The sequence below is a fragment of the Camellia sinensis genome, chromosome 2, assembly GCF_055761805.1.
Source record: "Camellia sinensis isolate YWXY chromosome 2, ASM5576180v1, whole genome shotgun sequence".
Classification (NCBI taxonomy): Eukaryota; Viridiplantae; Streptophyta; class Magnoliopsida; order Ericales; family Theaceae; genus Camellia; species Camellia sinensis.
In genome coordinates, this window is record NC_138962.1 from 54,609,909 (window position 1) to 54,626,916 (window position 17,008).

The 17,008-nt window shown below is 35.6% G+C and overlaps 1 protein-coding gene across 3 annotated transcripts; it reads right to left on the reverse strand.

Moving 5' to 3' along the window:
• Positions 1-7,311: 7,311 nt before the first annotated feature.
• LOC114274647 (serine hydroxymethyltransferase 7) lies at positions 7,312-14,707 on the reverse strand. 3 transcript variants are annotated; one of them, XR_014360963.1, is made up of 5 exons: positions 13,356-14,707; positions 9,555-9,960; positions 8,331-8,432; positions 7,418-7,931; positions 7,312-7,376 (listed from the first exon to the last, which is right to left on the reverse strand). XR_014360963.1 is itself a non-coding variant. In XM_028216616.2 (4 exons), exons 1-4 carry the CDS (start codon positions 14,367-14,369, stop codon positions 7,711-7,713), a joined length of 1,743 nt encoding a protein of 580 aa, XP_028072417.2. In that variant the 5' UTR covers positions 14,370-14,707; the 3' UTR covers positions 7,312-7,710. The 3 variants fall into 3 exon arrangements, 2 of the variants coding, with proteins under 2 accessions (XP_028072417.2, XP_028072418.2); XM_028216616.2 differs by having other exon boundaries at positions 7,312-7,931; XM_028216617.2 differs by lacking the exons at positions 7,312-7,376; positions 7,418-7,931; positions 8,331-8,432 and adding an exon at positions 9,291-9,445.
• Between the last annotated feature and the right edge of the window lie 2,301 nt (positions 14,708-17,008).

Here is a 17,008-nt window from a genome sequence, read left to right on the forward strand (position 1 = left end):
GATCAATTTTTTTGTCGTAGAGCGTAAACTTGGGCTGGTGCAGTATGGTCTCTATCTCAAAGAAGAAGGGGGTGGCTCTCAGTCTTGCCAAGTCTCTATCAAAAGGGGCATGTGTACCTGGACATGGTGGCGGCATTACGACTTCTTCACTGGCGCGACCCCCACGGGATAACTACTGCAGCACCGACACCCTTTACGCCTCCTGCCAGCGCGTTCATTCTTCCAAGACATCCCTCAGGTCCTCCGAACCGGTGGAATAGGAATATCTCAACGTCGTCAACGGACGTGAAGGACGATAACTGCTGTCTTGCGCACAAGACTTCTCTACTCGTGGGTCAAAGTCACCAAACCCATAACTTCTGGTAATGGAGAAAGAGGGTGTCTGCCGCTGGTTCTGGCTGCCTGAGTGACCGGGTTGGGTGCGCTCACTGTGGTTACCTACTTCAACAACACCCTTCCCTTTGATCTGCCTCTTCAGCGCCTCCATCTCCGCCGCCATCCTTCGAATGATGGTGTCTGGGTCTCTCAGGTTATGCTCCAGGCGCTGAGCATGTAATTCTGTTTGCCGCCAGTGCCTATCGGGACTCTGTGAGTGGTCAGTACTCCTTACGCGCTTGTCTCGCGTGTCTCTAGGAGAGGTCTCCAGACTAGCCATGGCAGGGATGGCGGGAAGACCATCTCTTTTCCGAACAAATTCTGGAGTGATACCGTCGATGGCGGACAATGAGGCGCCGTCATAGTTCGCCATGGAAGATGATCGGAAGAGCTTAGAGGACAAGGTATTGTCTGTCGGCAAGCTTCCCACAGACAGCGCCAATTGTACGGGAGCCAAATATCCGACGTTGTTCGTACTCCTCGTGTCCAAGCTGCGCTTCACTCTGATTGACCTGAGAACACAATAGGGGTGAGCTACCTGGCAGTGTACTGCCAGAAAATCCCTCCAACGATCAAGTTAGCACACTTAGAGAGAGAAAAGAGAGGAGACAAAGTGGTAGTTGAATCTAACCAAAATGATGTTTTTTTTCCTATATAGAGGCACAGCTTCATTTATCTATTTTCTGTGTGCGCTTTTCTCTTGGGACGCGTGGACCTGCTCTCCTCTCACATTTCCTCACGCGTCAACGCTAATACAACTAAACATCACCTAACGAAACCGTCAAACGGTTGGCGCGTACGGACAGTGGGATCTTCTCCATGCAGACTCGCGGCGTTGCGTAATACTCCTCATCGAGTTACACTTAGTGCAGCGCCACGCCGTCACCTCACGCCCGCGCTACTTGTCTGGTTTTATCGATGGCTCTGCACCGTGGCTCAACCGAGCTTCTTAGCCACGACCGAGCTCTTTTTCGGTTTATCCTAATGTTTTGAGGACTAATCCCGTCCAACCCTGTAGAGCGCACATCCAGTCCAGACTGGCAATCCACAATTGCTCCAAATCAACTGGACTAAATCCTCGGTCCAGTGTGCACCCATCGCTTGACTGAACAAGGGCTCTTGACTCCGGCCCAAACCGACTTAGCCCAATATTAGATCGCAAACCTCCCTCTCAAGTGTAATAATATTTTTCAATTTTTTTTTTTTAGGTCGAGAAGAAAATCTTCATTGTAAAATTAATAAAAATCGGATATTCTCATACAACAGTAGAAAAAGATCTTTTAGTGTTTCTTAAAATCAAGTTGTCTTAATAAAATTCTTCTGCAATTTCAGAAGTATTTCTTTTTCTTTTTATTCGGATTCTCTATAATATCCTGGCAAGTAATAAATTTAGAATACTTTTAACAACAACGGGGCATGTAACCAAATCGGTGGTGTTACATGCACCAATTAGTGTACCAATACCAGTTATGACATTATTATTGATTTCACTCATTAATTATATTATAAATATTAAAAATTTCTTAAATTATGTCACATTATCAATTAATACACTAGTTAGTATATTAATTAATGCATATAACATTATTCTAAACAAATAGATGATCTGATGTTCTTAAATTAATTATGATACTCACTAAAGAATGGAGTGAGATCGTATACAATTAAAAACACAATCATTGAGTGATTTATTTATGGGTAGTTTAACTTTGCAAAGGTGTTGTGTTTTGGATTCTCAAGTCGCCAATACAAAATTATTGCAAGGGTGAGTTTAAAACCAAATACTTTAAAAAAAACTTTCGCCATCTCTTTTTGGTTATTTTAACACGTTTGTTTGGCGGATTAGATTGGATGGAATTGTTAGTAAAATAATTGTTAATGAAAAGATTGTTTATGTGGGGATTATTAGTAAAGAAATTAAGTAAAAGTATATTTGTTTTGAAGATAGTATGAGAAATGATTAGTGATGAAATTGTTAAATTATTTTTATATAAAATAAATAAATAAATTATTTATATATTAAAAAAATTAGAAGAAATATTAAAACAAACAGTTGCAATTAGTAAAAATAAAATAAAATTTTTATATAAAATAGACTTAATCTCTTCACTATTTTCCTAATCTCACCTAAAATTCACCCAAATTAATCCCCACATGTGAGGATATTCATAATCCCATGGAACTATTAGTCCCATTCTATTTTTGTCAACCAAACATGGGCTATGTAGGACCCACACGATTGATAGTCTAATCCCCCCTTATGGAGCCAAACAAACCTGGCCTAAAAGTAATATGATAATTTTTCACCAAATTAAAAACACAAAAAAAAAAAAAACAAATATTTAAAAGGACCAACAAAACTTTCTCCATAAAAAAATTTTGAAAAAGAAATAACTTTTTTAATAATTACTAAACACATCAATTTTTTTAGATCTAAAAAAAAATAAAAAACCTAAAAGCTCAATTACCAAAACCCCATCTAAGTGGTTAATTGGTCAAATCTTGAGAACAAAACTCTACTTCATCCAATATCCCAAAAAAATGCACCTATTCCTGAAAATGAGTAAAGGTAGAAAATCTGAAAGAATGACAAAATAGTCATTAACTCCCTCCAACAATCAAGGTCTTAAAACAAGATTTCACAACAAATTTGCTGAGAATGCATTCAATGCTTTCAAAGTTTAAGTTAAATTTTGGACAATTGATTTACTTGTGGGCCTTGATTTTACTAAATGACTTTTAATTTTTGATGTCTTGAAAGATTACAAGTGTTTTCTCAAGTTTTGAGCCCAAAATGATATGTTTTGTTGGTTTGAATTTGAGTTTTGAAACTAGCAAATATGAAAATTCCAGAATTCTGCCTCCCAAGTGCCAAGTCTCATGTCACCTAGCAGCAATAACAACAAATAAAGATTAACTTTTTTTCCTTGTGCATAAAGAAAAATTCTCAATAATCCCAAGACATCACTGTAAAATTTATAGTGTTTCCAGCCAATATCATGCAATATGAGATTAATAGGACTGAGCTTGTATCTGATCTAACCGACCAAAGTAAATCAAGTCGGCTACACACATGCATACCACTATTACTCTTATTAGCTCTGGACTACCATGTCAAATTACTAAGTTACCAAATTCTTAAATAATTACAAGACAAACCAAGTACAACCACAAAACTCAAGTCTGCATTGCAGACCTTTTAAAATTTACTAGTCTAACCCCAATTGAACAAAACAACCGCAGCCAAAAGGAAAAAGTCATCATAGAGCCAGGCACAACCCTTTCACATGGGTAAAGGGTTATGTTCGATTCTGTGATCAGTTCCTAAGCAGAAGAAATAAGCGAAAACTAATCAAACTCAGCTCCCAATGAGATTCTCGAGGTGCAAAATGATTCTAATTATAATAAAAAAAACATTGGTCGCAAGTTTATACGCATCTCTCTCTACAGTAAGCCATATAACATAAGTCTCAATAACTAAATCCACAGATCTCAAGTCAACTAAATTAGAATCAAGAAAAAATGATTTTGTATATAACAACAATAATTTAGCAAGTGCATAAAGAACCGTGCCCAAAAAATTTCAGGTTTTTCTTTTCCATCTCTAGTGTAATAAAATTCAATATTCAAAAAACTTAGGGAGCCTATGAGAAAATTACTTCTCAAATCCACGGTAATCGGTAATCTATTTAGTGAATAGTGACGTGGCTAGAAAGTGTCATTTAATCAGTTATTATCAATATCATTTAAATTATATATTATATACATATAAATATATTTTATAAATATAATTGGGTTAGGAGAAGCAAAATCTATCCCAACTCCACTTTGTCATCGAAGCAGGGAGAACTTGTGCGAGGCAGGGCAAGAGAGGCAGGGGTGGAGTGGAGCAAAGGGAAAGAAAATAATCATCCCTAGTTTGGCCAAATGAGCCCTCCCTTTTATATATGCAACATTGCCTACCCTAAGAATAATCTAGAATATACAGCTATGGGTGTGTGAAATTCTCTTAGAGCCATTCACAACATTTCTAACATTTCCAGAACTATGTAGAATTTGGTCTTGGATATTGTATACAAGTTGTAGAATTGTGTACAATGTTCTTGTATCCTCTCAAACTTTTTGAGAGGTTCTGGAATCTTTCATGAACCTCCAATGTTCCAAATTCCAATCCTCTTCATTAACCTCTAATATTTCAATCCTCTTCTAGTGGAGATTCTGGATAAGCAGTGGCATAATTAAAAAATTTCTTTAATCAGCAATATCATTACATCATATTTTTAATTCTAAAACACTTATCAATATAAATTTTCACATGTCTACTGTAAATATACTGAAGCATCATGTATAATAATATTATAAAGTAATTCAAATTAGTCAAATTACACAACAATACTTATATACACTAATATACTATTTCGTCAATAAAATTAAAGACAATGCGATTTTCAATTAATCAAATAGAGAGAAGAGACAACGATTGTTCTTGAGAAAAATATATATATATATATTTGTAAGTAATTAATAATTTCATGCTTTACAAGAAATCTTTTTCCTTTAATATATTGCCCTTTTTTTGCTTTAAAAAAAATTTGTTTTAAAAGAATTCTTTTTTTCTTTCTTTTTTTTTCTTTCTTTTAAACTCTATTTATGTATAAAATTTATACCCAAAAAAAATTTACAAAAAAAATTTCATAAATAAAAAGCATCTAAATTTTTATTTTAAAGTGAAAAGTCTATATTAAATTACATCATTTTATACATAAATTATGTATAAATTTTTGAAAAAATTACTCATAAATCCCATTTGGAGAAAAGTTGTTTCATTTAGTCCTAGAAGTTTTCTTTCAAACCAATTAGTCATTTTTATTTTGGGTATGTTGTATTTCCTTGATAGTTTACTTATTTGCTCTTGTGTGTGATTTTGTTCCGATTTTTTTTCCTAATGTTGGGTGTGCATGAGTAAGATAGGTTTTTATGTTTCTAATTTTTTTGTGCGAATTTAGTGGAGTGATTTGTGGGTGGATGATGTTACCCCGCTTACGGTGTTACTAGTGTGGTGTTCGTTCCTTTTTGTGGTGTCCGTCTCTATTATAACATTAACATTATACCATTGACATTAGTTAACATTCAAATGACTCAAATCACTAACTAACACTACTATACCCCTAATAACCATAACAATGTCAACAAACAGGGACAATTTCTCATATACAAAACACATGTTAACACAAACATCACAATGACAAAATACGGCTAACAAAAACTATAACATTACACAACACAATCATTGCTCGGCAACACAAAATTACATCAACTTGCCAAATGATTTCTACACATGCAGAATCCACAATAGAACAATGACCACACTACCAAAACCCCAATGTACTCCAAACCCACATTACCATTCACATACAACAACAATACGATGTGAACCTATAACATTACTGACCCAACATTACATATAAAAATAGGCAACAATGTCGACAATCCAATCATAATATTTATTAAATAAATAAAATAATAACATCGAAACATATACCTGATGCTGCCACCGACGCAATAAGAAATGTACACACGCCGGTTATACATCGGTAATGTTAACCCAACGACAGAATGACATAGTTCTCGATCTTAATTGTTGTATTGACAAAAGTGGTGTATTTCTAGGGTTTCGGGAGAACCAAACATCAAAATTGGCAACCCAAAGATAGGGTTTAACGTTGCCAAAATCAGATAAATAACAAACAAAGCAATCTACACCCATTAACATGGGGAATCCACAATGTTTCCATCTTCGTCTCTTCCGTTTTGATTAGGATTGAGAGAAAACAAAAAAAAAAGACTACAGTAAGCTTTTTGGGCACAAACATAACTTTCACATCACCAAATCCCTAATTTACTCATAACATTTGGAACATCACACACTAACACCTTGTACAAAAATGTCATTACCACTCAAATGAGACTTATCAGTGCATAAATAAAAGGTAAGACTAAATGGTTCAAAATTTTATGATTTGGAATTTATTGGTGCATTACCCTATATTTTTTTATTTTTATACCATTATTCAAAAAAAAAATGATATCATGATATTTATTATGTCAATAAGACTACCATCACCATATTTTTACATCATGTTTTATTTAGGGCTGGTTTGGCATAGTTTAATAAAGACAAGAAGGCAAGAAGCTATCACTATTCACAAAAAATATATATATATATAAAAAAATTTATACAAAAAAAAATACAAGTCAAGTTCAACTTTTGTAATGAAGTGATGTGTTGTCTGCAGACTGCAGTTATGGTACAAACAATCAAGCGGATGCACTTCTCATGTCATGATACACAGGATAATGCTATTGGGCCTGTGGGGGCCCCTCACAGGTCCCGTTATGATAATCTGAACCATTTAATATGTAGAATTCGTCGAGTACTATATGCTTGTAAAAAATCATGTTGATCGAATATCGATAACTATATAATCAAATCAACTTTGTATCAAAAAAATGAACGGTGAATAAATCAATGACTGACAAAAAACTGATCCAATCAGATAGTTATCGATATTCGATCAATGTGATTTTTTATAAGCATATAGTACTAGATAATTTCTACACATTCAGCAGTTTCAATGATCAAAACGGGACCCGTAGTGAACCCACAGGCCCAACAGTACCCGTGAAGCCTCATCCTATATACATATATGTTCTAGAGTTATCACCATGTTGAAAGCAATCCATACTGTCCTTCAATCAACACTGTTAGTGCGCATAGGACAGAGGGATAATAACGTAATTTTATTATTTTATACAATATTTTAATATATATTTTTTTGTAAAAAGTCAAAAAATTATTCCCAACAACTATCTTTTATTCCTCCAATTTTTTTATCCAAAAAAGTCAAAAAATATACTTATTTAAAACACTCCAAATAACCCCTTACTATTTAATGTGTGACATACATAACTGTTAATATAATAATATCCATACAAGTCTCCTTCATATTCATATTCCACCATTAATAGTTATGTGCTAAACATTCATATTCATATTCCACCATTAATAGTTAGGTGCTAAACAAAAAATGATATAAAAGAATGATAAGCATAGAATCAATTATTTTTTAAACTTTTTTTTTTTTGATAAATCTTTTTTTTTTTTTTAATGGTGTCAATTTATAAAAACCTCTCAAAAAATTTACATACTACACAATTCTATAAAAATAAAAATAAAGCAAAGTTTAGTAGGTTCAATTGAACCCACTACTGTATGCATAGCTCCGCCCATGGCAGTGAAGATCGGTCCAGGTAGCAGGAAGACGAGCATTTTTACTAGTCAAACCCTGGCATTGCAAACTGAGTTGCAAACTTTTCAACTCGGGTTTGAAGCTCAATAATATCTTTGTTGTTTTGAAGACCCTTCAGGAAAGCTTTCTGCAACTTCCCATGCTCCCTCTGCACTGTGCTTGTAATTTGTGCAGCTCTAAGGAGGAAGTCAGCCATTGCCTCAAAATCAGCCTCTAGGCAACCTCTTGATGTCATAGCAGGAGTTCCTGAGGGCATAAACATGAAAAGTAATAATGATAAGAACACAAGTATCTTATAAAAAGAGTAAAACAAGAAATTTACTCCCTCGTTCCAAAATATTAGTCTCTTATTCCATTTTTCATTGTCTCAAAATATTAGTCCCTCTTCAAAAATCAAGTATAAAAATAATATAAATTTCTTATTTTGTCCTTCTTTTAAATTAATAAACAATATAAAAAGTACAATTATGACATTGATATTCTAAAAAATGTACTATCAAAAGGGTGATTTTGGAAAATCAACTTTTTTCAAATACAATAATTGTACTACCAAAAAAAGTTTAATTCCCCAAAAGGGACCATTATTTTGAGACAGAGGGAGTAATAACTTGGAATTTGATATGCAATAAGATTTTCTTCGCTTACCAATCCTTACACCTCCCGGCGTGATAGTGCCATTATCATCAAATATAGTAATTTTGTTGAGAGTAATGTGACACATCTCACAGACCTTCTCATAGTTCTTACCTATATATGGATACAAAAGATTAGGACCTGCTAAGATGACAAAGCATCAAATTACAGAAACAATTGCTACATAATGAACTGCAGCTAACTTAGTCTCAACATGTGGCACACAAAAACACATCCAGAAAGAGAGGGTGCAATAAAGCAGCCCCAACAACCAGAAGGGGCCCATCAATCATCAGGGAGTGAAATGCGACCTATAAAGGACTCAAGTTCTTGCCCCCCACAATCTGTTAACCATTCTCCTCTAACATTTCATCTACAAGGATTAAATCATTATAAATAATACAACACATTTATGTTACAAGAAGACATATCCCAATTTCCAGATTGTTCCCTTGGATTCAGAGTCAATTGCAAGTTTATAAGTTACTCTTTGGGAAGATGGTTATAATCATCTTTTTGGTTAAAAGCTGATTATAATAAGCTTTTTGTGAGAGAGGGAAGTGGGTTATAATCTGGGAATTGGATTATACCCCACTTCCCAAAAGACCCCTTAGGATTAGCACATTTGACTACATACAGAATTCATCACAATGCTTGGTGGTGATCAAATGCTTGTGAACACTTTTAGCATCTCTAAATGGTATTGAATTTATCACAATTCTCGGCAAATCCGAAATTTGGGGACATTTTTTTCCAAAAAACAAAATAAGGTACAAAAGTTAAGCAAGGGCACTTCTATGAAGGTACCACATCCATGTCGCGCACACAATGAACATCACCTCATGGACACTAATAGACACACGCTCGCAATTTTAAAATATGTATAATTGCTTTTGGAATGTCCACCTTTCTGTTTATTAGAGCACAGCAATGTCATCTTTCAGTTTATTCAACCCCTTTCATGTATTCTGGTTTTTATTTTTTATTTCTTTTCTCCCTTTCCTTTCGAGGGGTGGTTGAAACCATATAGAGACATAAGTTGTACTGCAGCTAGACATAGCTCGGTATCTACTTTCTCTTGTCTCATCTATAAATTACTTACAAATAATCTATAAATATCATGTCACCTGTCACAGAAACCACAGCAAACCGGTTTTAGCTTTCCCAAAATAAACATGAATTTGTATATCCAGATATGAAAACATCTAATTTTCCCATCAAAGAAGATAACAATACCTGTTAGTCCAAGAGTTCTTAGATCCCAAAGTACCAAATGGTTGTCAGTGCCTCCTGTTACCAGTCTGCAATTTCTCCTCAATAAAGCAGCTGCCAGAGCCTGAGCATTTTTCTTCACTTGTTGCATATATGCCTTGTATCCAGGAGTAGCCACTTGTTTCAAGGCAATAGCAAGGGCAGCAATGTGATTATTGTGTGGTCCACCTTGCAGGGCTGGAAAAACAGCAAAGTTTATCTTCTCCTCAAAGTCATAACTGTCACTACCATCACCTTGATTCAAAAGCATCCCTCTCTTCCTTGGCTTCGAACCTTTTCTGTAGAAAATAATACCTCCCCTGGGGCCTCGTAGACTTTTATGAGTTGTTGAGGTAACAATGTCACAATAATCAAAGGGGTTTACACACTCCTACAGAAAAATCAACCATACACGCTCTTAGAAGAAAATCTAATGGGAAAAAATTTTGAAAGCAAAAAACAGAACCACTTTCATGAATAAAAGTTCATTAAAGATGACATATATATATATATATATATAAGCAGAAATAGAAGAATAGAAAATATATATCAAGTTAACATGGTGTGAGCAAATCTTAGAAATAAAAACAGGCAAAAGCTAGACCCAAAAACCAGAAGATACGTAACAGGAAAAATAAGAACATGCTTTGACTAATAACATTAGGAGACGGAGTATATAACCATGTAATAAATCCCACTAATTCCTTATCATCTGACAGCTAACATGAAAATGCACTATCATATCCAACAAAAATATTGTATTAATTTTGGTACAATAAAGAAGCAAGCATAGAACAGAGAAAGAGTACCATCACTTAACATCAGTAGACTTGTAACACACTACATGCATGCATATTAACCATGAAAGAGGGAAGCCTAAAATTATGATTAGCAAATATCTTGGACATTTTTCTTTTTTGTAAGAAATTCTCACTTCTTAAAAAACCAAACTAAACCAAGCCAAGCCTTAAATCCCATCAAATAGGGTCAGCTACATAAATCCTTCTGCTTCACTCGACCCTGTCCAAAGCCATTTCATTGGTCAAAAACGACTCCACTCGACTCTATCCAAGGCCATTTCGTTAGTCAAAAACAAATAAAAAAAATTGACATCAAAAGCCCTCCCTGCTTTTGGATGGAGAATATTATGACAACATCATGTAGCTATTACAATGTATGAAATATAAAACAATATATTGCATCCCCAGCAGTCAAACCAGCAATGCATGCCACTAAGATTCATAAAGCAGATGCACTTAACGTTTTTAATAAGAAAAGCAACTTTGGCCTATTTTGAGAAGTAGGTTAAAAGCTGTTTTTTTTAACTTTTTTGGCTTTTTTTGAAAAAACGTGCAAAAAAATATAGAGGTGATGTGACCCAAAAAACCCAATAAGCTTGCTTTTATCCTGAGAGAGAGAGAGAGAGAGAGAGAGAGAGAGAGAGAAAATACTCTGCCAATAACCTATGACACTTTTTTTCTCTCAAATTTAGGGTTTAGGGTTTAGTTCTCATATTGTTCAGTTGAAAAATGATTACAAAAGAACATACTTCCATTGTGTGGGGAAACATGGCATTATTTCAGATCAAGACCTAGATCACAACAACATGATTCTAAAAAACTAGTTATGACGATCATAAATCAAGTCCTAACATTCTTCAACTGGAAATAAATAAATAAAGAGAAACCAAACGAATAGTATGCTTGATTGTAGCACAACCAGATTCGCAGATCAAGGCCAAATACGGTAATAGCATTTTATGATCACACTATCATATATTACACCCATACTTGTTCTTTTTTTGGAACATATAACATGCGACCATAAAATAGTTTTTTCTATGAACATATTGAACACCACAGCCATGATATGCAATTGTTGATCTCTCAAAATACAAAAATTCATGTAATGAGAATGGTGTAACCAAAAAAATAATAATAATATTCATTGATTTCAGTAAACAACCTTATTGCTGCAAGAGCAGAAAGTGCCAGAAGAGCACATCAGACTGTAAAATTGAATCAGTTAATCTCTCATAGAAGGGAGGATGACAATGCTTCTATTTAATGTATAAAACATAATAAGCAGCAATAAGCAGCAGAGACTGGGACAGGGGAACGAACACGGACAAGGACACTGGACAACGATTTTTAAAAAACCAAGTTACGAACATAGCAGGGATGTGGCAAAAAATTAATTTTTATATGTATTTATGTTCTATGTATATGAATATAATATCCACAAATAATGAAAAAATAACACCAATTCAACATGAAAAGCATTCAAGTTCCATAATAAATAGATCATTCATCAAAACTACAAAAAAACACAAAACAAATAAGATATCATCCAATACATCATTACAATCTTAGAGGAGGGGGGGGGGGTTTTCCAGGCAATTAAACAAGTATCTAGGAAATTTGAGTGATTCTAAATTATTACAAGCATATTAAATGATTGTCGGTGGGTGGCGTATTTTTCAGATGGAGGTTCACTGAAAATGATCAATTGTGGGTATCGTCTCTCAACCCTGTTCTGCCTCTCTAGAATAAATTTAGGGCACAAAGATATAAGTGGGCATAGATGCGTATGTATGTAGGGATATTTTTCTTTTTTTATCACTTTCAGCCATTTTGTTTCCATATATGTTGTTTTAACCCCAAATCAACTTTCTAAATTATTTACAAAAAGCCCACAAACCAAATTGTTTGCCCCGCACAAAAAACAAGAACTTAAAAATAATGAATTCTCGTGTCAAATTTTTCAAATTTATTTTCACAAATCGAAAGTACTTACAGAGATCTCTTAATTGGTGAAATTAAAAAATTAAAATTTTCTCGTTTTCCCTGCCAAACAAACAATTTGAGACAAAGGGAATAAAAAAAATTGACACGCTGCGTGTCTTGTCTAACACATGGACACAAGTGTCCACACCACGTCTGCATCAGTCAGACACAGGCACGACACCATTTTGGCAAATTCGTGCTTTCTAGATAACATGTAACAAATCTGGAAAAAGTAACTCTTAGAGCAGAGGAACCATCTTCAACAACAAGTCACACTTCAAGCAAGGGAATGTGAAGCTCAATAAGCAAATTCCTTATACACACAAATTACACGTAAATAGATAGCACAAATCCTTCTTAAAGGGTAATGTGCCCATTCCAAATATATATTGTTACAAACTTACGAATCCTTAATGGAGAACAAACTATTATGCATGCTCTCTGCGTCTCCCTGATGCAATAGCAATTGCATGTCCTTTTGAAATGCCTTAAAATTTGGGATTCAAGCATTTCAACTTCTGCAGACTACATTAAATTAGTTGACCTTCTGAAGCAACAAAAGTTTAGCCAAATTCAACAAGCCTATCAGTTTTCTATTGGCATCTCATCTCCCCATTGTTATCTAGCCCACAATAAGAGATGCATCCAAAGGAGGAAGACAACCACAATAACATGGTTGACAATGACATATGAGAAGGGAGCAAATTCCCAACATTTGTAAACTTAACTTCATAACAGCCTCATAGTCAAGCACAATAAAGACAAGTCTTTTCTACCACAAAACACCAGGTGCATTCTTAATTCCAAGGATTTCATCGATAGTGTTCACTAACATGAAGAACCAAAACCAAATGCGCCTAATTCAAGGAAAAAAACAAACTCGAATCTGTGAAATAGAAAAAGCGCACAAGCAGGTACAGTTACCAACATAAAAGAAACATAACAAGGATATTAGGTAGAAACTCAATAAGAAACTAAAGATAAGTAGCAAAATTTTCACCTTAGCCGCAACAAGACCGCTAATTTGAGCCATGTCACACAATAATACAGCTCCACATTTATCAGCAATCTGTCTAAGCCTTGCATAATCCCACTCCCGAGGATACGAACTCCCACCACAAATAAGTATCTTTGGGCGAAAATCAAGTGCCCTCTCTTCAAGTTTATCATAATCTATGTACCCAGTCTGTGGGTTCACCTTATATGGGAGGCTTTCAAAAAAGATTGAAGCCCCAGAAACTTTCCTACCATTAGGTGTATAGTACCCATGACTAGTATTTCCACCAGAAGGAGTATCCAATCCCATTATTCGATCCCCTGGTAACAATAAACCTGTGTAAACAGCGAAATTGGCCGATGTACAAGAATATGATTGAACATTTACACCCCAATTCTCCGAATCAAGACCAAAAGCAATCAAAGCCCGCTCGCAACAGAGAGTTTCGATCTCATCAATGTACTGATTACCACCATAATACCTCGCCCCGGGCATTCCTTCAGAATACTTATTCGTCAAATGGCTCCCCAGAGCTTCCATTACTGCCCGGCACACGAAATTCTCAGAAGCTATCAATTCAATCCCTTTGAATTGCCTCTGCTTCTCCTTCTCCATAATCCCAAAAACATCAGGGTCCGCAACGCTGAGCGGCTGATTCCCCCAAGCCCTAACCGAATTCCTCCGCCATTCCAGACCTTGATGGATCAAAACCCGTTTCGAAGACGACGACGAAGCCGACGCTGATTCCCCATCTCTCTTCCTCTTCAAACACATCGAATGACCCAAAATCCGAAACTCCTCATCCTCACTCTCCCCCTCCTCATTCTCGTAATTCTCCGTCTGCGGCTCCATCAATTGCAGCGGAATCGACGTCACCGGAATCGAGCGATCGCTACAGCTCGAATCGACCTGAAACGAGATAGAATCGTCGGCGATTTGGGACCGGTGAGTCGAAGGCACGGACGAATGAGAGAGTAACCCGAGAGAGAGATTCGACTGCGAGCGCGATAAATCCATGGCCACAAAACCCTAACCCTAGATGAGAGATTGAATTGAAGTTTCAATAAAAGCAGCAACAGAAACAGCGACAAGAGCGTTTGAAGAAGTTACAAGAACAGTATCGCAAATTGGATCGTCGTGAGGTTGAGGTTGAGGTTGAGGTTGAGGTTGTGGTCGAAGCTTCCATGGAAATCTGTAAAACCCTAATCGCCCAAAATCAATCGCACGATGCAAATGGAGATGAGGGTAAGGCGTGGAATTGACGAAGACGGGTTAGATTCGTTTTATTTGGGGGGAATGAATCTGGACCAGTTTGTCAGCCTACGAGATGTTTTTCCGGACAAAATGTTAGACACAAAAATTATACCAAAAATTTTATTAAGGGTTGGTTTGGAATATTTAAAAAAAAGTGTATTTTGGACTTATTAGCTTATATGGGTTGGATTTGATGTGATGTGTTAGAGAGATGATGAGATTTAAATAAGATGATATGACTTAAATAAGATAGTGACTTTTTGACTTTTTGTATTATTTAGGTCATGCCAAACTTAGCCTAAATACCTCTCGTATCAGAGTGCGAAACACGCATAAAACTCACATTAAAGGAAAGAAAATGTCTCGTACTTCAAATTTTGTGGCTCAAAATCAAAAGTAGTTTAAATGGTCAAAACGACGTCGTTTTGGCCATTTTTATGTTGTTCTGTACTGAAAACGGCGTTGTTTTGGCCATTTGAGCCACAAAATTTAAGTTACGTAGCATTGTCATTAAATGAAATATTTGATAAAATTATTGACATCTTTTAGGCCAAGTTTGGAAAATTATAAAAATAGCAAAAAGTTATTCAAAAAGTTAAAAAATTAACACTATTTATCAAAAGTTAACAATTACAGTTGCTCAACTTTCAATTCGAATTTTTCCCTACAAATCAATTTTTACAATTTTTTATTACACATTTTTTCATAAAAAATCAAAAAGTTAACCCAAACATCCATATTTGCAACCTCAATTTTTTAGTCTAAAAAGACAAAAAATATACTTATTTAGAACACCTCAAACAATCTCTTAATATTATTCTTTTTCGGAACTCTGATCACTGATTGCCACTTTAGTGCAACCAGCCAAAATAATAAAAATATATATATATATATATAATAATAATATATGCGTAAACTCTTGATTTGTTATATAATGATATGAAAAATGCTTGCTACCCCCAGCTGGGGGTGACACCCAGTGAGGTGTCAGCTGGGGGTTGGTCCGGAAAAAATTGTTTTTTTTTTTTTTTTTTTTTGATTTCTGACCAGTGGGGGCGCGCCACGTCACTGGGGGCGCGACCCCCACTGGGTGTATGAAGCAAGGTTGATAATGATATATAGGGTCCTATATTATTATAACGCAAATTAGAGTAAATTACTAATACCTCCTTCAAGATTTGACTAAAATATAAATTTTTTCTTGAGATTTGAGAAATTACATTCCGCCCTCTGAGGTTTATATTTACATAACAAATTGTCTCTTGAAATTTATATTTGTATAACAAATTACCTCCTTGTTTGTTATGTAAATGTGTGGGTGAAAATCTGACCACACTGCCCGTCTAGTGATCAGCTGGAGAGCACAAGCAGAATAGATGGCTTAAGCAACCTGAAACAGAAAGAAAAAGCTCCGGCGGTGGTTCTTCCACCCGGGGGCACTCCGACGATCAAGTCAGTATATCTCTCAAAGATAATCAAGTACTAAACTGAATACTCAAAGTATATATTACATACCTTAGACCCACGGGGGTGCCTCTCTTTTATAATATACTCAATCCAAGTCCCACTAGAAGTATGACTTCTATGAACTCTGATTTACTGTTTATTCTGGACTCTTTAAGAGATAAAGATAAACTCCCTAAGAGCTTTATCCTTATCTTGATTAAGTCCCCTTTTTGCCTTAGGACTCTTGTCCCTTATCTCGGATTCCGATATCTTCGGAGATGACCTCGGCTTCTCTGAGATTACCTCGGCTTAACTACCAGGGCACATGGCACCTCGGCTGACACGTCGGCGTCACCATGCCACGTGTTGGTATTCAGAAAATATATCCCCACAACTGCCCCCTAGGTTCTATTACCTCGGCATTCTGAGGTGATGGAACCTATTTCGAAATTTTGTCACTTCTTTTCTGAGTAATGGCTTAAAAAACTACTTTAGCCAAGATTATCTACTTTCAGCCGACGTGTTCTCTTCGGAGAACAAGGCTTCGGTCGTACTCTCCCATACGCATGAGCTGTCATGCATATCTAACTGTTTCTTTTCACGTGCTTTGTTTTGATTGGAGCGTGTCTGTGACGCGCCTGAAGCTGTCTGTTCATTTCGTCTGCGCCGTCTGACGCGTGCGTTGCTCTAGGCGCAATAATTGCCCCTTTTTTTTTCTTTTTTTTTTCTTTTTTTTTTGCCGCCGTTTCAAATTTTTGACAAAACTCTTCTTTTGCCTCGATTTTTTCTTCACTTTTTCGTCTTCTTGCTCTTTTTCTCTCTGAAAGTTCATTCTTCTTTGAATCTGCCATCGCTTCAATTTCTCTTCTGGAACTGCGCTTAATCTCTCATTCTTGCAAAGCCTTCTTTGCTGTTGTAATCAATTTCTGGGTTCGGCGAGCACTGTCTCGGCTTCA

What these genes read in the sequence shown, in the direction of transcription:
- LOC114274647 (XM_028216616.2), bottom strand. Translation starts at nt 14,369, where the DNA reads ATGGATTTATCGCGCTCGCAGTCGAATCTCTCTCTCGGGTTACTCTCT. An exon ending in GCGGTCTTGTTGCGGCTAAG is followed by an intron (nt 9,961 to 13,355) that starts GTGAAAATTTTG and finishes ATTTTTCTGTAG; the next exon opens with GAGTGTGTAAACCCCTTTGA. An exon ending in GCCGGGAGGTGTAAGGATTG is followed by an intron (nt 7,932 to 8,330) that starts GTAAGCGAAGAA and finishes TTATGCCCTCAG; the next exon opens with GAACTCCTGCTATGACATCA.